Source organism: Carassius gibelio, chromosome A7 (assembly GCF_023724105.1).
Source record: "Carassius gibelio isolate Cgi1373 ecotype wild population from Czech Republic chromosome A7, carGib1.2-hapl.c, whole genome shotgun sequence".
Lineage (NCBI taxonomy): Eukaryota > Metazoa > Chordata > Actinopteri > Cypriniformes > Cyprinidae > Carassius > Carassius gibelio.
In genome coordinates, this window is record NC_068377.1 from 26698231 (window position 1) to 26723253 (window position 25023).

Consider the following 25023-nt stretch of genomic DNA (forward strand, 5'->3'; position numbering starts at 1 on the left):
AAGTGAGTGAATTAAATATTCAGGGAGCATCTGGTTTTCTTTAATGTGGCCTGTGATACCTGCACAAGGGCAGCGCTTAATGGGTTTCACAGATGCTTTTGTCCAAAGTGACAAAGATTGCATCCAATCCATCCCTGGGAATTGAACCCATGACCTTGCTGTTGCTAGCGCCGAGCTCTACTGTTTGGGCCACTGCAGTGCATCTAAAGACACATGTGTAAAAGACTTTTAGTTTGTGTTCGTAGTTTAGTGCTAGTATGAGATTAATGCACAGTATATACTGTATAGCAGCCAAATCCAGCCTGTTTCACTATTTCAGTTTTAAAATCAGACTATCCATCATTTTGATGCATGTACACTTTCAGCATGGAAGTCATTGTTCTATAAAACATAGTAACACTTGATCTTTTTAAGATGACTTCTTTTATTTCAGGTTTTTCTGTATTTTATCTGAATTCTGCTATATGTGGAAATATTTATTTTGACAACAAAAAAACATGAGAATCTATAGACACACGATGTTTGATGTAGTGACTAAATATTAAAGCATTGTAATCTGTAGAAAGTTTTTCATTACAAAATAATCTATCTATCTTGCATGCCTTAATTAATTTCTTTTTGGCCCTCTTGTTGATGAATGCAGTGGTGGAAATGGCCAAAATTCACTGGGGGGACTCTAGCTAGGAGGAGGGGATTTAAGATGACCTTTCACATGTGTTTAGTTATAAAAAACCTTTATAATCAATAACAACATTAAACTTTTCATGTTTCCTAGTAGCATTTATTTTGTGGGTATATTACAGGTCTATTATGTGGGGTATGAAAGGTATGAACACATTTATTCAACATCATCTCTGCTCGGAGATAATTAGATAATTACCTGTGCAATTCTAATTACACATGCAGTCTTATTCAAGTGAACGTGTCTTTTTTTCTCAGTGTTCTGAAAAAGCAAGTTGACCTCTGCCCTGTAAGAGTAATCATCTCATTCATTGAGCTGCTGGATTAAAACCAGGCTATTTGTCTTCAGTGACAGTTTTCCCACTGGTTAAGGCAGGTGAATGATCTATTCTGACGCAGCACATGTGCAAATGAGCTGGAATGTGAGTACAGTACAGCGGGAGAACATCTGTTATTTCATAAAGCTGGGATTCTTTTTTTCTTGTGATCAGTGTTGTCATTTGTTAGACCTTTTAAAATGGGCCGTCTTATCTTGATCAACTAAATGTGTCAGGAATATTTAGTGAAGCATTCATGTAACTTCATAAATCTCACAGGGCTTATTTACATCCTCTGGGTTGTTACCACAGACCTTCTTGTTGAAGTTATACTGTAACCACAGTGACCATAGAGAAGTACTAGTTCAGCTTTTGATAAATGTTCAGTATGTTCTCTTCTCCTGTTCTTGTTTTGCCATTGCCCAGAAAAACGTTTCAGTTTATTGAACGCACGTTCTGTAGGATATGTTGTCACACTACTGTAAATAGGGTAAGTGATCACAGTGGGAAGCTCTAAATAAATAGAATATTATATAATTTAGAAACAATTAACCAAACTCATCTTTTATTTCTAGAAGGTGATTACAAAAATGTCTTGTAAAACACTTATAAAAAATAAACTTGGCTGGATAATACAATTTATATGAGAGCTAGAATAAACAAAAATAAATAAATCTATAAATACTCTAAGTAAAACTACATGTTTTAAATTAACATACAAATCCACTTTTACAAAAAAAAAAAAAAAAACATTACTGTTCAAATATTTGGATTTTTTTTTTCTTTGCTCACGAAATCTTACCAGTAAAAAAGTAACATTTTGAAATATTATTACAAATTAAAATGACTGTTTTTTGTTTTTAAAATGTCATTAATTCCTGTAACACAAAGCTGAATTTTCAGCAGGCATTACTTCAGCCTTACAAATGGTCCTTCAGAAATCTTTCTATTATGCTGATTTGGTGCTCAAGAAACAAAGTTGTGCTGCTTAATATTTTATGTGGTGATTCTTTGATGAAAAGAAAAAGAACAGCATTAATTTGAAATATTTATAACAATGCAACGGTCTTTGCCACTTTTATAAACAATTGAATACATCCTTGCTGAATAAAAGTGTAGCCTCCATTTTTCACTTCTCCCTGATATTCCTCGAATCCACTCCAATTCTGCCGCTTATTTAAAAATGTGAGTGACAATAGAGCATGGTACGTCTGTGTACATTACACAAGCAAAGTTTTAGGCGTGACACTAGCCACATCCAAACAGGGCAAACCAGTTGCCCCAACAAACGCATCAGTTAAAACTAGGCGTTGTGTGTGCAAATCTCTCATCTCTCATTTCATCAGGTGTCTGTGGCATTGTAAGGCTTTTCGTTTGCATTTGTTAATAAATGAAAAGTGAGAGCGGACCATGAGATAACATCTGTAAGGAAATGCCTTCCCCCTATGTGAAGACAGTAGTGTTGTGGATTAGATGAAAGGCAGAGGGCGTTGTGCTGATGAGCAATCTTTGATGAATTCGAGATCATGAGAGTGAGCGGAGCCGTAAGAAGCAGGCCCGGGGAAATCTGCATCCAGAGTAAGACCGATGTGGAATTTTAAAGCGGTGGTGACGTCAATAAAGCCATTACATTTTTCCATTAAACTCATCCTCCATCCTGTTAAACACCGCAGCAGTAGGACCGAATCTAGCAGCTCTCTCGCTGCACTTATAAACACACACGCTTCCACCTTCAGCAACCAGTTGAAGTTTGATTGAGCAGAACAGCTCTTAAAAATGCTTCGTCATCATGTCTGAAACATGTCTGTAAAGCACTATGTAAATAAAGGTGACTTGACTTGAATTGACCTGTAATGTTACGGCTGGCTGTAAATCTGTATGTGTTGGTGACTCAGATGCATTAGCTGCTCTCAGTCACACCACTTCCCTTCAGTGGGGGAAATGGCAAACTCTGGTTATTCACCTGGGATTTCACAAGTGTCACAATGTGGGTTCTATTAGTAATATAGCAATATGCATCAATACACATCAATGTTTTTTTTTTTTTTTTAAGCGGCAGTCATTTGGAGAGGAGATGCTAGTGGATTTGTTGTTCGTGGAAACCTGGCAATGGCTGAAATGAGTAATTTGACAGATGCAGCATCCGGATGGGAGGGAGGAGAGAGCTGAGCCGTGGGCTTATGTAAAATGAAGCTAATCCTTAGTGATTGGGATTATATAAAGTCTACATTCAAAGAGCATTTTATTCTCTCTGAGTTGTTTCTACTATTTCTGCCTCTCCTTCTCTGCTCTCATTTTCTTGCCTGTATGTAAGAAATACTTTATAGACAGGAGACATTTTCAATAAGAAGGAAACGTGCAGGTTTTACAGATTTTAAAATGTTGATTTGCTTGTTTATTTAGAATGATGCTCAAGGAGGTTCAGTAGTGAATGGATTTGATCTGGTGTCATTTTTTTGTGCCATGAGGGGGCGGTAGTCTTTGTAAAGACATCATGACCCTTTTCTCATGCTGTTAAATGTGATAACATCTTTTAGTGCAGTTGAGAGTGACATCTCGTGGGTGATTCATAAAAGCAATCTGTTACGTAAGAATTTATACTGGCGTCTGCTCACTATGCATCTGGACATAGCAAATGGTTTTATGAATAGATTATTGACAGAACAGCATTTGCTCCTAGTCATAGTTTAAACAAAAGTGGGGGCCAAAAGTCTGAGATCATGCTGAAAACATGGCATTCAAGATATAAACAGGATGTTTGAGGAATTGTAAATATTTACACTATGACCTAAAATGAAGATACTTTTTATTCTTATTCTGTTTTGTTTGTCAGTAATTAATCAGAGCTGTAACATCTATCATGTGAACTCCTCTGCACAAAGACGGTCCGTTTTTCTTTCTTCCATTTAATTCTTTATTCCATTTTTCAAGTCATGCTGGAGAACTTTTTATTTATTTATCAAAAACCTGTGGAGTTAAGGTGGTACTCTCATTAAAGTAAAAATGGAACTAATTATGCCAAGGATTTAAAAAAAAAAATTACATTTAAATACATTTAATAATTTGTAATTTATTTTCTAAAATAAAAATGTTATTTATTTATTTATTAAGTAGTAGCGGCCTTTAGTCATGCTGATTTGCCTATCTAGAAACATTTCTTATTGCTATCAATGTTGAAAACAAATAGAAGCATTTTCACAAAGAGGTATTGGACTCTTGAACCCCACTTTATCTTTTGAATTGTTTGACAAACGTGCTAATAAAAAAACTCTGGAAAATATTTTCCAGTTCTCTGGCTGTTGTGCGTGGTTAAACTTCACATATCCCGGAGTCCCTGGAAACCAGGTTTTATTAATCCCTTTGGACGTTTGAGCTCTGTTACCCTGCTGCTAACACACACTCTCCATGATCTCTCAGTGATCTCTCGCTCTCTCCCTCCATTTGGCACATAACCGCTATTTTCCTCTCCACAGCAGGAGCCGATAGCCCCCTCATTACGCCCGGCAGGGGCACATCAGCATGCTTTTTACTCGCAGAGATTAACATGCAAAGCTGGTCATAAGCAATGAACAGAGCTGATGTTGGCTGTCCACTTCATGACCACTCGTTCCCCTCCCTTTAACTTCTTTCTTGTCTTCTCCTCCCCTCTCGTACCTTCTCAGTGTGTGTGTTTGTTGTTCTGTGTAACCCAGTCCTGCTCTACTAACCCAATTTGGCATAATCTCAGTGCTGTGCTGTAATGCACAGTGGGAGTGTTTGTGTAAGTGCTGTCTGGATCTCCATGGGTTTGTGTGTGTGTGTGTGTGCTCGTCTGTGCCTATTACGTAAATGCCATCATCATCTCTTGGAAGCTTGTCAGCCAGAAATAGACTGATGGAAAAATACAAAAGAAAGAGTGGTCTGAAGGATGTGAAAGAGAGAGAGAAATGGACTGGAGAGGCAATTAAATATGATGTGAAACTCTACCTGCCATTTCACTGACTGATGCTTGCCATTCTCCATTTCCTCTGGACCGTCATCTTATAGCCTTAATTCAGCACTGACTGTGTGGAGCTCAAATAAAGAGAAGGCCAGTATAAAGAAGACCACAACATCTGCTAAATGGGGTTGTACAATAGAGGTTTTTGTGTTGACATATAAACTTTGTTATTCCATGTTGCGCTTTAGTTATTTAATGGTCCATTGCTCCAGAAAGTTGTGACTGTGAATATATATTTTCAGTTACACATTGTCATATTGGCAGTGAGTAAAAAGGCTGATGTTATTCTCACAAGCTAGTAATATAATACAAACGAAAAACAGGAGAACACGATTCAGCTATTCATTGAGGGAGTCATTTCTGAGCTCAGTTGTGAACAAATCATCGACTGAGTTTGTCAGATGTAAACCTCTCACCAAACTTACCATGAGCTCGAGTTCTGGTTTAAAAAAAAAAAAACAGTTCAATTATGCTATAAGTTCTCAAAACATCTCGTTTCACCAAAATGAACTCCTCTTTATTCAGATCATTTTGTTCATCCATTTAAACAGAGTTAAAATATAATTTCAATAGCAATAAATTCCATGTACATGTTCACATGCTCAGTATCTCATTATGTTCCAAAATAGAAAATCTTTAGAATGCAGCCAAAGATAAAACGAGAAAGTTGATCAGTTCATATCCCAAGTCTTTTGTTTGTTTATTTATTTATACTGTATATCACGTAACGGATGTCGTTTTTGAAAACCCATTATTATTGCGTGCAGAAAATGCGGAGTGGCACTGAAACGAGATGATGTCTAATGAACATCATCTATCAATCATTGCCAGTTATATCTTTTAAAATATGGTTGCAATTTTTTGTCACATTTTTAATCTATTTAGTCACGGTCTGAGGCTGTATAAATTGGTAAGTGTGTACTGTGTAGTACAAATGCACAACTTTTCTTATTTTAATAAATAATCATTTAAGTAATTCATCAATTTAACTAATGAATAAAAGCTAATTGCATTAATTGATATCAGTTATCTAGGTAAATCATTGTTCTGCTAAGTAATGAAGTAGATTAGCTAGCTGTTGTTTACAGTTGCCAAATAAAGTAGAAACCTGGCACATTAATATAGTCTGTGGTCACAGTTAAAGGTTTATCTGCATTTAACAGTAGCTTCCAACGCAGCTCTTCCAATCAAGATACAGAGTCTGAACTATCCGTTATATAACATTTCCATTTTTTTTATATTTAATTTTTGATTGACGTTAATGAATTCCAGGGATTATCAGTATGTCTGAACCCCAGGGAGTGTGTTCAGCCTGTGCTAGAGCCTGTCATGAATATCAGTGTGATCTTCAAACTGCAGAGAATACCTGTCATCAGTGTAACTGACAGCTGCTGATGCGAACATAGTTAAGAGTTTAAAGAGGACTGCAAGAGTCAAACAGAGTGCAAGACAGAGAGGAGTGGAAACAACATTATGGCCTGCATTCCAGCTTTAACTCGTGGTCCAGAAACCATGTGTAAGAAAAGCAGGTCCTGTGTGTGTGTGTGTGTGTGTGTGTGTGTGTGTGTGTGTGTGTGTGTGTGTGTGTGTGCGCGCGCACGCGCACACGTGTATGTGTATATATATTTTTTTATTTTTTTATTTTTTTATCTTGCAAAAACATTGAGAATTACATACCGACAAAAGTTTACCTTACCTCTTTTTCTTTATTTTTTTATTCATTTAATTTCCCATAATAAAAGAAGAATTTAGACATGCTTACTATAGTGTGGTGTTTTGAAGAAATGCTTTTTTTTTTTTTTTTTATTAAGTGTAGCATGTCAAAAAAAATAGTGTTCCTTTTGAACTTTCAGTTCATCAAAGAATCCTGAAAGCAATGCATCATGGTTTTTACCAAAATATTAAGCAGCACAACTGTTTTCATAGTAATAATAAAAAGAAATGTTTCTTGAGGATCACATGACACTGAGGACTGGATTATTGGCTTCTGAAATTCAGCTTTGAATCACAAGAATAAATTACATGTTAAAATATGCTAGAATTATATATATATATATATATATATATATATATATATATATATATATTTTTTTTTTTGCAATACTACAGTTTTACTATTATAATATTTTTTATACAATTATAATAATATTTTTACATTTCAACGGTAGTGAATTTATAATCTATATTCATTTTATACAGATTTGGTCAGTTCCTTCATTGGTAAGCAGCTTAGCTTGTAGAGCTGTATAATTCCAGCGAATGAGGGAGAAGGTTTTGGGATTTGTGTTGTTTGTTCAGGGAATGAATCCTTGTGGAACATGTTTTTGATTTGAAGATCCTTCTTATCATGGATTTGTTCTTTGAGCGCTATAAATACTTCATCAGTCATGTCAAACAAAAGACTCCACATCATCAGGACTTCATTCAAATGAAAGGCTAAAAAAAAGGCTATTTTCATAAATAGGGACAGCATAAACATGGTGAGAATACTGTCCTTATCTGATTAAACATTACGCCTGAACAATGAATAAAACATATCAGATTCCTAAGTGTTTCCAAGTTAAAACCTCAAATATTTATGTACTCACATCTCCCCCAACATGGTCAGCTCACCTGAAAAAAAGCAAAGTGCAACTCTAACCATGAGTCATAAGCTCTTCAGTTGGTTCACAGAGTCACTGTGTCAAACTCTCATTAAGTTTCTGACACCAACTGACTTTGACAAGCTTTTACCTCTCATATGAGCAGGGCCTCAAAACTATTCAGTGTGGGAATGAACTCAACCAACCGTGCACAAACCCATTCAACTCTGCATAACTCAAAATCACATAAGTACACATCCATGTTGTGTTTAGCTTTGATAAACCAGTGAATGATGTAATCAGACCCCCAGGCTTTGAGCTGAAGAGGCCATCTGTTTGTTCAGCAACACAATCATCATCGGTGGTTTCACTTATTAATTGTTAAAAGTAAAATTGAGAAGTGAACGATCTATTAGAGATATTATGCAAGGTTTATTTGGCACATTATTGGATGATGCTAGTCCTCCCAGCGTCCGGTTTAAACGGGATTGAGAAAATCACCAAATGAGTAGTTTTAGCTCAATCCTGAGGCAGTTTCTGTGGGATTTCAGCTCTGACTAATCTCTCAAAGATTGAAAGCACACACACTCCCCTAAAAGCCATCCTAAAAAAATTAATAACCCAGTATGCACCCTGCATCCCGCCAACTGACACGCATTTTGAAACCCAGTGGGTCATGTGCTCTCCGGTTGTTTTTTTTGTGTAGCTGTTACATTTTAGTATGATTGATTATGCAGTGAGTGTATATAATTGTGTGCGTGTGTGTGTGTGTGTGTGTAGATGGATGATTAAAATGATTGATTTGAATCTTTTTAACCCAACAATTTGGATGGCAAAACATTTCACCGCAAGTGCATTTCACTGGATACTAGCTGTCCTTCTGACCTTTGCTTCCTGTAATGTTTCATTGTTATTGCGGTCTAATCCTCTCAAGCCTCAGCCATTTTTTTTCCATGCACATCCTCATGCTCTTTGTTCCTTGGAGCATGGAAGGAGAATTACAGGGAAATGTGAACAGACAGAAACAAAGAGACTCAGGGGGAGACTGTTTGCGAGTGAGACCGAGTAGTTAAACCAATTAGAAATGAGTGGAAAGAACAATGACAGGAGATTCGCTGTCTTTCCAGTGCTGAGCATCATCAGATCTGAAGCTGCTTCTTTCTTAACATTGTGAAGATGGGAACCAGACAAAGCGGGATAGTTTTTTTTTTTTTAACACCTCTCTTGTTTCGTTTCATAACTTAATGGATAAATAAAGGTTCGCAATCAGATTTTCTCTTTTCATCATTCAGATTTTCAGCTGGAGGGGGAAGAATGAACGTGCTTCCTCAAAAGCCTCAAGCCAGAAAATTTGTCCTGGTCCAGCTGAAAATAAGAAATGGAAAAGAGAAAGCTCCTTTCATCATCAGTTTATTGAATATTCTGGTTTAAGCATCAAGCAATTATAAGCTTCTTAAGATCCTCCAGTCATTTAACAAGTACAGAGATTTTCAACAATATCACGGTCACATCCGTGATGAAATGAATTCCTAAATCTAACATCTGTAAGTTCCCGTCATTTACCACCTTATGTCTTTCATGAAAAATGTTCAATTAGTTGGTTTTCTCATGGTAGACAATTAATTGCTAAAAACAGTTATACTGTGTTTTACTGTGTGTTTTACTCACCCTCCTATATGACTTTCCTTTCAGAGGAATCTACTCAGAGTTATATAAAAAATTGTCCTAACTTCCTAGCTCTATCATTGCAGTCCGCGCTTGTTTCAGTTGAACAGTCCACAAGTCGCCACATAATGTGCATGCCCCACACGGCTCCGGGGGGTGAATAACAGCCGCCTGTAGCGAATCCATCATGTATTTTGCAAGAAATATATCCATATTTCAAACGTAATAAACACTTTTCTCTCACTTTTCATTATCTCTCATACGCAGAAGGTGTTCCGGCAGATGACGTAGTACATTGGCGTTGCATGAACAAAACGCAGTTCATGAATTAGAAGTACAAACCGAGGATTTGCAAAGATAAAGAGGTGACTGGTTTTCCTTAGCTAAAGTAAGGAAACATTGCTTCCTTTGCTGCTATAAACAAACTCACGAGACTAGCATATCTCTGAGTCGCGTGCTCTGTGCATACGTCCTGCGTCATCTGCCGGAATGAGAAAAGTGTTTATTACATTTCAAATATGGATATTTTTCTTAAACACATGGATTCACTACAGGAGGCATTTATTCACCCCCAGAGTGGTGGGAGGCACGTTTACCGTATATTTTGGACTATAAGTCGCATCAGTCCAAAAATACGTCATGATGAGAAAAAAAGATATATAAGTCGCACTGGACTATAAGTCGCATTTATTTAGAACCAAGAACCAAGAGAAAACATTACCGTCTACAGCCGCAAAAGGGCGCCCTATGTCTTCAGTATAGACTACAGGAGCACTGAGCAAGATAGAGCGCCCTCTCGCGGCTGTAGATGGTAATGTTTTCTCTTGGTTCATTTCTCTCGGTTCATGTCAAATTAATTTTGATAAATAAGTCGCACCTGACTATAAGTCGCAGGACCAGCCAAACTATGAAAAAAAGTGTGACTTATAGTCCGGAAAATACGGTATTATGAATTTGCACATTTATTTGACGACTTGTGGACCGTTCAACTGCAACACACGCTGACTGCAATGACAGAGCTTGGAAGAGCCAGGACAATTTTTAATATAACTCTGACTGGATTCGTCTGAGAGAAGAAAGTCAAATACACCTGGGATGCTTTAAGTGTAAAAAAAACTCAGTCTAGTTTTCATTTGTGAGTGAACTAACCCTTTAAACCTGGACTCTCTTTCCATGTTTTGAAGCAAAATGTTTTTAAGAGTCTATGCTTTTAGTAAAAATAAAAAAAAAGTACTGCTTTACATTCAGAGACAAGGCTGTATGAACTCTATCACAAGCCCTGTTTAAAATTTCTTTTATTTCTTGTCTTTTTCAGATGTGTCCTCAGCCAAGAAAACACACACATGTAAGTATAGTCTTATGTCAGTACATTCCTGTGGCCTCAGATCTTTATGTAACACTCTGTTTGCACGTAAGACCAAATGATCGGGGAAGCGGTTACGAAAGTAATTAAAGAAAGGAGGAGGCTGTTTCAAGAAACTGAAACTATATTGACGCCCGCTTTGGCATCCACCTCATTTATGGTTTAATCAGATTGTTTGTGTTAACGTGAGCATGCTAGAATCAGATGACTGTGATAATAAATGCTGGTTTAAAAAGTGCTCTCCCACCAACACCTATCAGTTTCCGATGTAGTTTTATCTCTTAAGTTAAAGGGTGAATGTAGTAGTTGTAACTAGTGTAAGATTATTGTGAGATAGCTGTGCAACTGCTTGTTCAAAGCAGTGTTTACCAGTTTGTCAGTGGTGTAACTGATGTTTCTCACCTCCTCTCACCCTAAACCATGTTTACCATGTACACCCTCTCTTACACAAACACACAATACATGAGTATTATATGCATATATATATATGCATACAAACATACATGCATACACACATGAACGTGTGTGTATATATAAAAATACAATTTGTTATTCTACATAATTTATAAATCATTTTGTTATTGCCGTCATTGTCATAAATATACATTGTCTCTTATACAATAAAAAATGTGTGTGTGTGTGTGTGTGTATATATGTATACAGCATGTACATATACGCTTACATTTTAAGATTATTCTGAACATTTTTTAATTATATGACTGAATCCATATTCGTGTATGTGTTTATGGAAACAGAAGAGAGACATTTCTTATATATTGGCTTCATGTTGAAAAGTTTTGCCAACATGATAGAAAAATGCTGGTCAAGGTGAGAGGAGCTGCTTTAAGAAAATAACTGCACACTAGCGGGATGCTTCTGTGGTTTACCAACAGAGACTTCCTGTTTGTGCACTGAATGATGTGAAATCTCCTTTACTGGATGACTTGTCCCTTGTGTACTTGAATGTACTGGAAGGAAAGTGTTATACTTAGAAAGGGTGTGAAAACGGTTTAAGATGTACTGCATTCACTGTGCCATTCCAGTGCTTAGTTTCATATTGCATTCAGATTTTATTTAGTCGTTCTCAAAAGAGAACTGTGGGCGTTTACACGTGTGTGTTTTGTGGTGGAGACACCAAGCAAACAAGCAGCAGCTGGGAGCATGTATTAGCGTGTCTGTCCTGCTGAAGTTAAACCCAGCCCAGTGAGTGATGGGATGAATCTTTCTGTGAAAGTGTCTCGCACAACAGAACCCCATCCTCACACTGCTGTCATACCCGCGAAACATGAGATCTGCAGAAGCAGCTCCAGCATCTCTATTTCAACTGAACCGCCCTCAGTTGGACAGCATGTGGGAGATATTTCTAGAAGAAACAGGATTGAGAGGCTTGTGTTTAGAGCGGTTGCTCTCAGACTATGGTCTGTGAGGTGATTGGCTGGGGGAAAAACACTATGAAACTAAGATATATAAATAAAGAAACAATCTCTAATGGTTTGTGTTTTCTGTAGAAGAAACATATACAGCATACAGCTTTGGAGTGTGAGTAAAAGAACTGTCCCTTTGAGTTCACATCTTTTAAACGTGTTGCCTGATGAGGTTAGCCAGCAGGTTCTTACCTAGAGCTTGTGTGTTGCATAATAGTGATTTTCACAACCGCAGAGATGGTTTTGCACGGTACTTGGTTTAGTTAGCTGTGTGACTTCTTGTTTGAGCAGACATTTTGGCCATGGTGGATTGGAGAGGGAGTTGTGTATTGTGCTGGGTTCTGGCCAGATCGTCAGCATTCAGATGGCCCTGTTCTCTTCCGATTCAGCCAGACCTGTGTGAGGCTACGTGTGTGTGTGTGTGTGTGTGTGTGTTTGTACCTCACACACACATATGGGTAGATTTTTAAATATGCCACTTATCCTGTGGGCAAACACATGCGATTTCAAATCACTGCTGCGCTGCTGATGACTTTACTATATATGGCTGTATTATGTGGGGATAAAAAAAAAAAAACAGTGATTATAACTAGGGGTCAGTCAATATAGGCTTTTTTTTTCAGTAGCTAATGCAGATAATTCTATAACAATGCTCATTAAATAATGATCTATGACTGCTATAATGCTGATAATTGTGTATATGGATAGGCTATGAAATATGGAAAATACAAATATATTTATTTAAAGATGAATCATAGTTTATGAAAACTTATAATTTACATTATATTCTCATTGATTGTATTGTATTGTTATATTAAAAATAATGTACATTAAATGTATAATTGAATTTCGCATGAATTTTATCAAAATTGTGTATGTTTAATGTGTTCAGCATACATTGTTGCATTACAAAACATATATACACTTGTAAGTTACTTACAGTAAGTTAGTAAAATCAACACAAGCCTGAATAAAGTAACTTATTTAAATTTAAGCTATATATATATATATATATATATATATATATATATATATATATATATATATATATATATATATATATATATATGTATATATGTAAAATTATTATGAATATATATAGTATAAATAATTATGTACGTGATATTAACATATAAAATATACAGATAAAATTCATACATTTATTTAAAGAATGAAAAATGCATTTAGAATTTCTAATGATAATTAGTCTGTTTTACATTTGGCATGAAATGTTATTATAAGTGCTGTTAAACGATTAATCGCAATTAATCGCATTCCAAAATAAAAGTTTTTGTTTACATCATATATGTGTGTGTGTGCTGTGTATGTTTATTATGTTTATATATATAAATGCACACATAAAATGTGTGAAGTTTGAAAATATTTTCATGTATACATTTCTATTCATATAATTTATATTATATATAAATATATTTAATATATAAACAAACTTTTGTTAAATATAAACATATATGTTGGTGTATTGAGGCACACCAGTACCTCCAGTGTGTACCTCAAAACATTTATTCATCATTATGTATATGCCTTTAGTTTCCTTTCTATATTACTAAGTTCTATATTATTGCTAAGTAATAATAGTGATGACAAATCAGAAAAGAAGTCGATCATTACAGATGGTGTGATAAGAGCGACAGGGCAACCAATGCCCTGTGTGTCACCATGAAACACTTTCATGGAGGAAGAGAAAGTGTTTCAGTTTGCTCTGACACTGTGAAACCTTACCTACAGACAACTTCCTGCTTACAGTATGGTATCATGAAAACACGTTGTGGAGTAGTGAGAGGTTAGAACCAACCCTTACCCTTTAAACCACAAAAACTCACTAACTACTCACCCATTGGATGATAAAGCTGTCATTCATGGGTTGAGGGGGCGGGAAGAAAGGTTTTAAGTCCTTATGTCACAGTCACATGGATTCTCATGCGGTAGAGACGCGAGGCAGAGGGAGGCACAGCAGCGCTCCCATCAGTCAGCAGCACAACACTTACGTCCCAGCCTGCACACGCTCTTGAGGCGAGGATATTGACGGTCCTCTGCATGGCCACAGAGCCTCAGGATGTATTTAATGATCACAGCCATGAAAGGTAGGCGAGGGATTTCCATGTTGGGATAGCCGGGGAAATGAGAGCATGCACATGAGAGAAATGTCTCTGAGCTCTTGTGTTAATGTTTTTTTAATGTGTTGAGCTGTTAATGTCTCTTGCATGTATAATGTGGCTGCTTTGCTTTCAAAACAACTCGTCTCTTGTGCTGTTTTGCATGTTCATTTACATGTTTTCTATGACTTTGAATTGCAAAGTGAATATTAGATCTTTTGTGATTTGAAGTAATGCACATTAGTGCGGGTTTGAGGGATCATCTCAGTCAGTCTGAAACGGCCGTGAGCATAATTAATAAGTCAGTAAGTGTGTGATGTGATGCGATGGCATCTTTCTGACAGCTCCTACATGGGCGGCCATGTTGGGTGTTTGGCATGGCATGGGAATGTTACCATGCTGGATGATTGCAGAATGTTGTTCCACTGACCTATTTATGGCAGGCAGGGGTGGACTGCCACAGAAGCGACTGGCTGTTTATTCCACCAACGGCTGTCTTACTTAATCCCCCCACCCCCACTCTGAATCACCACCACACACACACACACACACACACAGGCAATGCAAAGTCTTGCTGGCAGCTGTCATTATCTATTAGTGATCAAGTATAGGCCAGTGGAACATCTGTGCGAGCTGCTGCTGCTTCTCTTTCAGACAGATTAGAGATTATTTCAGCACTTCACTGTGTTCAGTTCAGCTAAAAACGTTCAGTTATCAACAATCTTTTTCTGTCTAAGAACAAAGCTAGAGGTTGTTGTGAAAGCACTGCTTTTTCTTGGCTGATCTGCTGACATCTTGACCAAAGGTTAATAAGAGTTTGAAGAGTTTCACTCAGAGCTGACATGCTGGGATGGGATAGACCGAACCTCACAGACACAGAGGACACAGTGGGTTCATTTAGTGTCTTATTAAGGTTAACCATGAATGTTAATTATGTAGAATTAAAAGGGCTTGTTCGCCATTCAGTTTGTTCTTGGACCAGATAATTTGCTCTTTTTTTTTTTCTTTTTTTTTTTGTGTTTCTTTTAACTCTAATTGCAGATAATGAATGAATATGTACAAGGTAATAAGATAATAATGAAATAATATCTAGGTGTTGGCAAAAAAACATTTATGCTCGATGATGGCTCAGTTTAAGGCTAATATGCACCAGAATGTTCTTTTCTCCTTTGTTATGATGGAGTGTTTATCTCAACCCCATGTGAGTCAGTGTTGTCAACAGATTACAGAAGCGGGAGGGAACATGCGTGCGCCTGCGTCTGTGTGTGTATCTGCAGGCTTTGACTTTGGTCGGGTGTTGTGTTTTATGTTTCCTACCCTGACAGCACATCAGCACTTTCACACCGGGATGGAAAAAAAAACATGTTAAACCACAGCATCTCATGAGGAGGAGGCCACGCTTGCAAACAGAAGAAGAAGAGAGTCTTCTTGTCGATTATGGGACACACCTGTAAAATATTGGTTGGCTTGTCTGTAAAAGTGATTCAGAAATTATTCAAATCTAGTGGTGGGCCCAGGGTTTTTCAGTCTCCTATATTGATGTAGAGATGTGGCTGTTGACAGATTGTGCTATTCAGTATAGTAGGCAGTATCTATAATATACATAAGAATATCCACCGCAGTCGAAACTCTTCATGCAAACCCTTGTGTTGTGCAGAATTCATGTGTTCACAATCCTCGTGAACGCTCCTCTTCTGTAGTCGTGCTCTTGCATCAGAGCCGAACAGCGGTAACTACTGCTGCAAGAGTTCAGCGGCAGCTCTGGGAGAATGTGCCTTTGATGTATTAATCCATAATTCAGACTAGATTAGCGTCTTGTGCTTCGAAGTAACTAATTACTGCCGATTGGTTTTACACATCTAATGAGAGCGAGCGAGGATGCCCTTAATGAATACGGCACGCAGAACCAAAGGGGATTAGCCCTTTCTGTAATCATGAGAAAATAGTCATTCTCAAACTGCTCTGATGGCCTTGCAAATATAGTCCGCAGCTGGAAAAAAACAACATACGAGTCTGAGCGTATTTGACCGAGAGAAAAGCGAGTGCGCTGATGGTGATGGGATGCATTTTACTTTTTCATCCTGTACTGTATGCGCCTCAGGGCTGCCGGAACGACTGCATCGCTCTTCTCTAAATGGATTTCTCCTCCTGCTCTATTCCCCCTGCACCCCTCTAAAAAGCCTTGCACACCGTCTCTGCGTGCTCTCCCACAACCAACCACAGCCGAGATGCTGAGGGGCTCGTGCACGATGACTACCCCACACAATCCAGCACACACCAGTGCCATCTCCAACTAGGAGTGCATTTTGGCTTCAGTGTTCACCGAAATGCACTTTCGTGAAGCGATGAGGGGGGATGGCATTGTCATACTGTAGATACCCAAATGAATGTTGAATGTTTAAAGAGCAGATTGTACTTCCAGATGATGTCAGCCCCGTGGGTGATTTCAACAGTCATAGACATATTTTCTGCTTGAATAAATGGAGTGTTTTATGTGATTTAAAAACAGTTTTTACTGTTGTTCTGCTGGCTAAAGCCTGAGGTTACCCTCTGCACAGCAAACCTCAGGCCTAGTTCTCGCTGCATTAGCAAACTCAAAGGTCAGGAACAAGCTGTGGAACTTGTCTTGATGTGATTATGGTCTCTGTTGATCAGTTTAAAGGAAGAAAAGAGTTTTTGCAAAGGGCTTTGTCAAACGTTTTTTTATCAACGCGTCCTATTGATTTGAGATTGATAATAGTTTGTCTGTATTCAAAATCCTTAATTTAGTCTTTTCTGCAGCAGTAAATTGAATTGTAACTTTTTCCAAACAAGTGTCCCAAGCACACTGCCTGATTTTGGCTGTTTGGACCTACACAAAGTCATGCCATTGGTTGAGCCGTTGTTGCTATGTTGGCTGGCTGGTTGAACCGCTCAAACAAACAGAGAAATGTTAAAAGCATCACAGTGTTCTGGAGGAATATAACTAACAAATGTCTTATTTAAAGCTGTCTTTGCATGTTAAGCTGACATAGGAGTAAATATTGTAGTTTTTTTTTGTTTTTGTTTTTTGCTGAAAGTGTGTTTCTTTCTCTTTGTAGCTCAGATTGAGAGTATTCCCTGTAAAATCTGCGGAGATAAATCATCAGGGATTCACTATGGTGTTATCACCTGTGAGGGATGCAAGGTAAGAAAAACACACTTACACACATCTCATAGTCATGTCTTGTCAGTAAGATGCCAATGCATCAATCAGTTTCTTTAAAAATGTGTAATTAGGTCTGTCATAAACTTGATCAAGCAGTTTTATTCTATGTGCTGCCATTCAAAAGTTTGTGGTTTAGTTTAAAAAAAATATAAAAATATATACTTTTACTTAGCAAGGATGCATTAAATTGATCAAAAGTAACTGTAATGACATTTTATAATGTTACAAAAGATATGTAATTCAAATAAATGCAGTTGTTTAAAAAAAAAAATCATCAAACAATTCATAACAAAAATATTAATGGTTTCCCCATAAAAATATTAAACTGCACAAATGTTTTAAACATTGATCGTGAGAAAACATATTTCTTGAGAACCAAATCAGCACATTAGAATGATTTCTGAAGGATCATGTGACACTGAGACTAGAGTCATGATGCTGAAAATTCAGCTTTGCCATAACCACAAAAAAAAATTCCTAACCCTGAACTTTTGAATGGTAGTGTAGATTATTAATATTTCAGTTACAAAGAGTAAATTTGTATATTTAGTATATTTCACTCCCAAATGTTTTATTTTTAGTCATGTTGTAATGGTCAAAATATTTCTCATTTACACACACAAGAAAAATAAATAAATAAAACTAGAGTGCTTTGCATTCACAATGCACATCAATGCCTTATTAATACGTTTGTCTGAGTGTAGCGTGAACCACTGTAGAAGGTGCACACACACACACACACCAGTGTGCTCGAGAGGCTTTTACACTTCATGCATTCTTCATGCACACGAGTTCATTTGGAGCTCCCATAACGCACCACTGCACTGGAAAGAGAGGCATAAAATTGCACATTTCATGACATGTTCCTTTAAAATTCCCTTGTTTGCATGGAAGTAGCGAAAGATGTGTTATTTAGTTACTGTAATAATTCACGAGTAAATAAATCATTATGAAACATGCTGCAGTGCAAACTACAAAGATGCAAGCTTGAGGTGACCTATTTTTGTGTTCTCTCTCTCAGGGTTTCTTCAGGAGGAGTCAGCAGGGCACTGTGTCATATTCATGTCCTCGGCAGAAGAGCTGTCTGATCGACCGTACCAGCAGAAACCGCTGCCAGCACTGTCGCCTGCAGAAATGCTTGGCAGTGGGCATGTCAAGAGATGGTAGGCTCTCAACTCTCACAGCCGTCTGAGTGATGTGCATGTGACTGCTGGGGTATCTGATTCTCCTCAGATCTATAATGTGAGAGTAGGGTTTAAAATGTCAAAATCCCATTCATTTTCTCCATAGACCGTTTTCTTCTACCATTTGGTGCTATTAAGCAATGGCATATGCTAATGTTATTGCATTTATTAGAATATTCTGTAATTTATTTCATGTGTGTCTTTTGCAGTGCTTTAAGAGATGAGTGGTTCAGCCCTTTTATAAAGACTTTGGCTTCTTTCTCGTTAACCTTGTTACTCATTCCATGAACAAACCAGTTAGATTCTTTGGTAACATTTTACAATAAGTTTCAATTAGTTAACATGAACTAACAATGAAAAATACTTCTAATACTTTTAAAAAATGTTCATTTTTTAAAAACGTTCAACATGTTTAGAAGTTGTATCTGATAATATCATTAAATGATATTGAAACGTGCATTATGATATTAATGTAATTTAATGATAACAGCATTCATCTTTTTTGTGTGTGTTCATTCACAGCTGTGAAGTTCGGCCGGATGTCTAAGAAGCAGAGGGACAGTCTGTTCGCAGAGGTTCAGAAACACCGTCAACAGCAGCAGGAGGAGAAGGCGGGTGATGAGACGGAGAAGGGGCGGGAACCTCAACCTCCTGGAGAGGCGGAGCCACTCACGCCCTCTTACGCCCTGTCCACCAATGGCGTCACAGAACTCCCCAATGACCTCAGTGGATACATGAACGGTCAAACCCCAGAGGAGAGAAAGGCGGATTCAGCGATTGGTGGATTTTACCTGGACATTCAGCCCTCTCCAGACCAGTCAGGTCTAGACATGGACGGCATCAAACTAGAACCAGTGTGCGACCTCAGCCCAGACTCGGGCTTAGATCAGTATTGTTGCTATAGCAGCAGAGAATCTTCTCCTCCTGACAATGACCTAGGTAACAATTATAAAGTACTAATCACATGCAAAAATATATATCAATAAAAATTATATTTTACTTTACTTTAAGGATTATTTTTTCATTTTAGAATGTATTATATTTGTTATTATGCAAGATTGCACTGAATACATTATAAATGATTTTTTTTATTTTTTATAATAGATTAGCTATTAGTTATATTGGCATCATTTGGCATGTAATTACAAAGAAAGAAAATATTGTCAAATGAAATTACATAGTGCCGCCCTGCATAATTATACGGGATGCTGCCATTATGGGCATGATTGACAGCTGTGGGGTTTGAAACAGCAGGGCTCTGTGAACTCTCCTCCATGTCCCATTTAACATGTCATTATTAAGAAGTGCCTCATTAACACAGACCAGTCAAAGCTAGCACAGGATTAAAATGAGCCTCAATGGTTTTGTTTTAGAAAATGTGGCAATGCTATACAGCTTCGATATGACTGATGTTCACAAACCCAGGAGTGCGTGTCCGCTCCAGCTGTTTGACTCTATTTGTGTGTTTCTGACACAGAACATCTGTCAGAGAACATCTGCAAGTCTCACATGGAGACGTGCCAGTATCTTCGGGAAGAGCTACAGCCCAGCAACTGGCAGACAGTTTTACAGACCGACCTGGACGCGTACCAAAAGAAGGTGTTTAGTTATGTCTGTTTGGGACTATTACCATCTCAAATGGTCAGATGAGACAAATCATCTCAGTGGCTCAACTTAGTTTGTGTCTCAAATCAGTTCTCCCCACATTTCTCTGTTGTTTTTATGTAAATGGATGGACAGAAAGATGGATGGATGCACTTGAGTGATCCCTGAGGGGAATAATCAGGTGTGTGTACTAACAGCCCCTCTCTCTGCGCCATCTAGTCTCAGGAGGACATGTGGCAGCTGTGTGCGGTTAAAGTCACTGAAGCTGTGCAGTATGTGGTTGAGTTTGCCAAGCGCATTGATGGATTCATGGAGCTGTGTCAGAACGATCAGATCGTGCTGCTCAAAGCAGGTACACCTCCGATAAACCTCTAAACATATCCAGGTTCACAAAACGGCATCAGTGTTGTGACAAACTGTGGCAGAACCACTGAATTATGAGCGTGTTTTTCTGCTTCTCAGGTTCTTTAGAAGTTGTGTTCGTGAGGATGTGTCGGGCGTATAACTCCCAGAACAACACTGTCTTTTTTGACAGCAGATATGCCGGGCCTGAAGTCTTCAAAGCATTGGGTAAGAGCTGGATTCCTCTTTTAAAGGAAAAGGCAACAGCAAATGGAAAGCATTAACCACTGTTTTTTATGCTTTTCTAGGCTGTGATGAACTTATCAGCTCAGTGTTTGAGTTTGCGAAGAGCCTGACCTCTCTACAGCTCAGTGAAGATGAGATTGGCCTGTTTTCAGCATACGTGCTGATGTCTGCAGGTGAGGGAAGAACAATACGCACAATGTCAGAGATTCACTGATAGGAGATGAAGTTTCATCAGAGGTTTTATATGTACAATCTCTAATTATAAAAGGTGCACACAACCCTGACATTCAAATGAAAATACCTTTTCAATTCCTGAATGCCTGAATTTAAACTGAAGTAGCAAACTTAACTGAGAATTGCAATTTGAATTTGAATGTTATAGGTTTTTTTAAATTCTAACAATAACAAAAATATAAAATTGCTTTTTACTTTTTCAATTTATTAATGCATTTTGAAGAAATGTATAAACAAAAAGATTCATAATAATAAGAAATGTTTCTTTAGCACCAAATCAGCATATTAGAATGATTTGCGAAGGATCATGTGACACTAAAGACTGAAGTAATTCAGCAAAAATAAATGACAATTCCTGTGGGGTGTAACCAAATCAATTATTATTTTCAGTTCATTAAAAAATTTAGCCCAATCCTGCTGAATCTGCATAGGTGCTGAACTCTTCATGTGTCTGTAGATCGTTCCTGGCTGCAGGAGAAGACCAGAGTGGAGAAACTCCAGCAGAAGATCAAGACTGCCCTCCAGAACCTCTTTCAGAACAACCAGAGAGATGAGGGAATTCTCGCAAAGGTACATTAAACCCATGATTGCGGTTACATTTATGGATACTAGTTATATTCACTCATCTGATCACTGTTTTCCAAGTCAAATTTCTTTTATCTGATCAATAATAACCAATTCTGATGCTCTGCTCTGCCCCCCTCCCCTCCTTCCTCTTGTAGCTTATCTGTACAGTGTCCACCGTTCGGATGTTATGCCGTCACCATATGGAGAAACTGAACACATTCAGAGCTCTTTACCCAGAGACGGTCCGCACACGCTTCCCTCCGCTCTATAAGGAGCTGTTTGGCTCCGAATTTGAGCAGGTTCTGCCTCAGGAGGCCTGATAGAGACTTATCCTAATACTGCACAGATTCAGAAAATAGAGATGGAAAGATAATACTAACATGCTGACACGAACTCTAAGCTCACTTCAGCCTCAGTTCACGTACACTTCATTCTCACAAAGCTCTTCTCGGAGTCCAGCTACACTTTGAACTTGCCCCACTGGTCGTGCACCAGAAGGCTGGCGGTCTGAGGAAGAGGAAACTTCAGATGCAAGAAAAAAACAAACAAAAAAAAACGATTGATGTCTTGTAATATGCCTCAGAGCGTTCCTCCATGCCACAGCTTTATCTTTGAGCCTCCTGTTCTGACTGCATGAGATCTCAGTGGAAACGCCCATTGCATTTGACAGCCCCAGCAGCGCCCTCTACTGGCCGTAGACAGTCATAGGTGTCTGACTGGGGTAGACGAAGACAGGAAATGACCGTCTGGGGCTGAAATCCCTGTCTTCTCTCTCCGGTGCCACAATGAACAGCCCACGTTGGTGCTAACATCCCAGCACTGCCCTTTACTGGCCTCTTCCAGTATATACAAATTCAGCAGGGACATCATTTGGCGAAACCACTGCCCCAGGAAAAGACATTGGACAAGGCGTGACATGGGACTCAAACAATGAGACCTGAATCACTATCATACTGAAACTTTTCGGATCAAATGGCACATTCGGAGGCAGTGAGCTCAAAAACTTGCATATATACTTGTTATATGGTTAGTTAAATCATGCAATGTATGATGTACAGAACCTAACGAAAGGTAGCACTTTGTGTTTTTCCCAGCAATAAACGAGTTCAAATTAATTAGTCGAAAAAGCCTGAAGGAACATGCTGTTATTTTAGATCTGTGAGATCTGAAATACTTGTTTGTGTTTTGTTCAATCTCGGTCTTTTAAAGCCAGCTCGCGTTGTTGTGTAGATGGCAGTGTGATGCCCTGTTGTGCCATAGTGATCCTGTAATCAGATTTCTGTCAAAGTGAGCGATGATTGACAGATCAGGGGCATGCGTTGACATTCCAGAGGATCTAGCGGCTTGTATTAAATGTCATGGGGATGGAGGTGGTTGCCGTTGTTCCTAACGGACCCTTTTTGAGATAACGTCTAGACGTCTTTTGCACCTAGTAATGCAGCTCATCAGGGAAGAGGAGAGAATAAAAATGGTCGCTTATTTTTTTCTTTCTTTAATTTGCAGCTGTGTACACAGGCTTGTTTTTTTAAAAGATGTTGGATCTTAGTGTCAGCTTTTTTGTGCCCCTTCAACACACACATTTGAATGCATTTAGCACACAGCGTACATACAAGGACAAGCAATAACCTTAGTGGAGATGTTCCGATCTGACATCTCTGTTTAATGTTTTTTTGTAAGGGCTGGCACTGCTTTACCTGTACTTGTTCGTAGCTGTTCCGTGAAAGACAATCCATCAATTATCTGACCTCATTACAAGGGTATTTTGGGACTGCTCAGGGAAACTATTGTTTTATAGTTGAGGAGGAGAGTGAACGTGTCAGAAACTGCAAGGAGACGGCGTTATAGTTAAGGTTGATTTAAAAAAAAAAAAAAAGTGTAAAAAGTAGTGAAATAATTGTGAAATTGTCCTCTTCGAGCATCAGGGTCAGGTGTGTAAATGAAGAATCATTGAAAATAATACTGAGCAGAAAGCAATAATAATGGCATAATCATGTTTTGAAAACAAAAAATGCATGGAAATGCTTTAAATGCAGAATTTTGTCATTTTTGTTTTTGTTTTTTTTTTTAGTTTGAAATTTGCTTTGGTTTGACCTCTCCTACGTCCAGATGTTTTTACCCCCTTCCTGTTTCTTTAGACACCTGATTGGGCCTGTGTGTTCTCTGTGAATATTTTTTTAGCAATCCTCAATCCCACTGTTTGTGCTGGTTATATACCTAACTGTTTGGTTGGCTGTTAAAGAAGTATTATGGCACTTAAATGGTTAGCAATTTCTTAGACTCTCATCAATTAAACACATTGATTTCTGATTTAATCAAGGTTCAGTATGGATTACAGCTGTTTATCATTGCGACATGTGTAATGTGTTGTGTTATCTGTGTGCTAGTCCAGAGGCCTGGAATGTTCTTTCTTTAATTTGCCAATTATTCTTGAGATGCCCATCACTAAGGCAGTATTGCATTCTTCTCTCGCTTTGGTTTTGGGGCATGAATACTTCATCTTTCTACTGTATGTGTATGTTAAGGAGTGTATCACATTAACACAGTCCCTTTTAAGGTTGTCATATTTTCACTAACAAATGACCAAATGTTTTGTATGATATACAGCGGGGAAACTATTGATTTGATACCCTGCTGATTTTATAAGTTTGCCCACTTACGAAAAAATGAAGGGTCTGTATGTTTATTTTAACGGATAGAGACAGAATATCAACCAAAGAAATCCTGAAAAAAAAAAAAGTAAAAGTAGCTTTTTTTAAATAAAATTAAAAAAAAGAGTGGACTAAGACCGGTATGTGGGCAAACTTACAAAATCAGCAGGGGATCAAACAAGTATTTTCCCCACTGTACACACCATAATATGCTAATTTGTGAGTAATTCTAATCGTTTGAGTGGATCACGGTTTGTACTGAAGTAAAACATCCTTCTGTTTAGAAGACCTGGGATTTTCCTGTGTATAGTTTTCCATCATTTTGAACCGATTAACCAGTGCTCTTCTTTTGATTTAATCCACAAGCACTCTTCAGTTCACCAGTAGATCTGTTTAAATAGTCTGTTTCTTCCTATTTGTTCATTTTGAGGTATTTTGCCTTTGTTTTGTATATACACCTGTACAAAAATGCAAAAGTATTGTTTTCTTTGAAATACAGTTTTCATCTAATGTTGTGATTTTTGTATTTAGAGGTTTAATCCCCTAAATTACTTTTATTAAAGGCGCATGTCACACATTGACAAATAGTGTGTTGAACGTGCTGATGACAATAAAACTATTTTAAAAAATCCCACAACTTGTGAGGAAAATTACACTTGTCATTTTTCTCTTGCTCTCTGTTAGATGGACTTTTACTGTACATCTATTCTGAGCAACTGTTACAGTGATTCTCATTTAGTTTGACTGGGTTTTGCATTTAGCTTTCACACAAAGAATAAAATCAGCAGAATAGATTCCCTACACAGTGGGGACAAAATATCCCCACAAAGGTAATAATGTACTGTCTGCTCTCGCTGTAAAACCCAGCCCACTGTTATCAGT

The 25023-nt window shown here is 37.8% G+C and overlaps 1 protein-coding gene across 2 annotated transcripts in view; it reads left to right on the forward strand.

Annotated features, from left to right (window-relative positions):
* The window catches only part of LOC128016992 (nuclear receptor ROR-alpha B), a 30019-nt gene extending 5241 nt beyond the window's left edge, over positions 1-24778 (forward strand). The window contains exons 2-11 of one of the 2 annotated variants that reach the window (XM_052602024.1): positions 10540-10569; positions 17209-17294; positions 18337-18478; positions 19022-19438; positions 19977-20098; positions 20324-20456; positions 20567-20674; positions 20755-20865; positions 21384-21496; positions 21649-24778. In XM_052602024.1, coding sequence (XP_052457984.1) covers positions 10540-10569; positions 17209-17294; positions 18337-18478; positions 19022-19438; positions 19977-20098; positions 20324-20456; positions 20567-20674; positions 20755-20865; positions 21384-21496; positions 21649-21813 — 1427 coding nt within the window. In that variant the 3' untranslated portion in view covers positions 21814-24778. Of the gene's footprint in view, positions 1-10539; positions 10570-13579; positions 14117-17208; positions 17295-18336; positions 18479-19021; positions 19439-19976; positions 20099-20323; positions 20457-20566; positions 20675-20754; positions 20866-21383; positions 21497-21648 lie in introns of those variants that run through there. The other variant, XM_052602025.1, reaches the window with a different exon arrangement.
* The last annotated feature ends 245 nt before the right edge of the window (positions 24779-25023 follow it).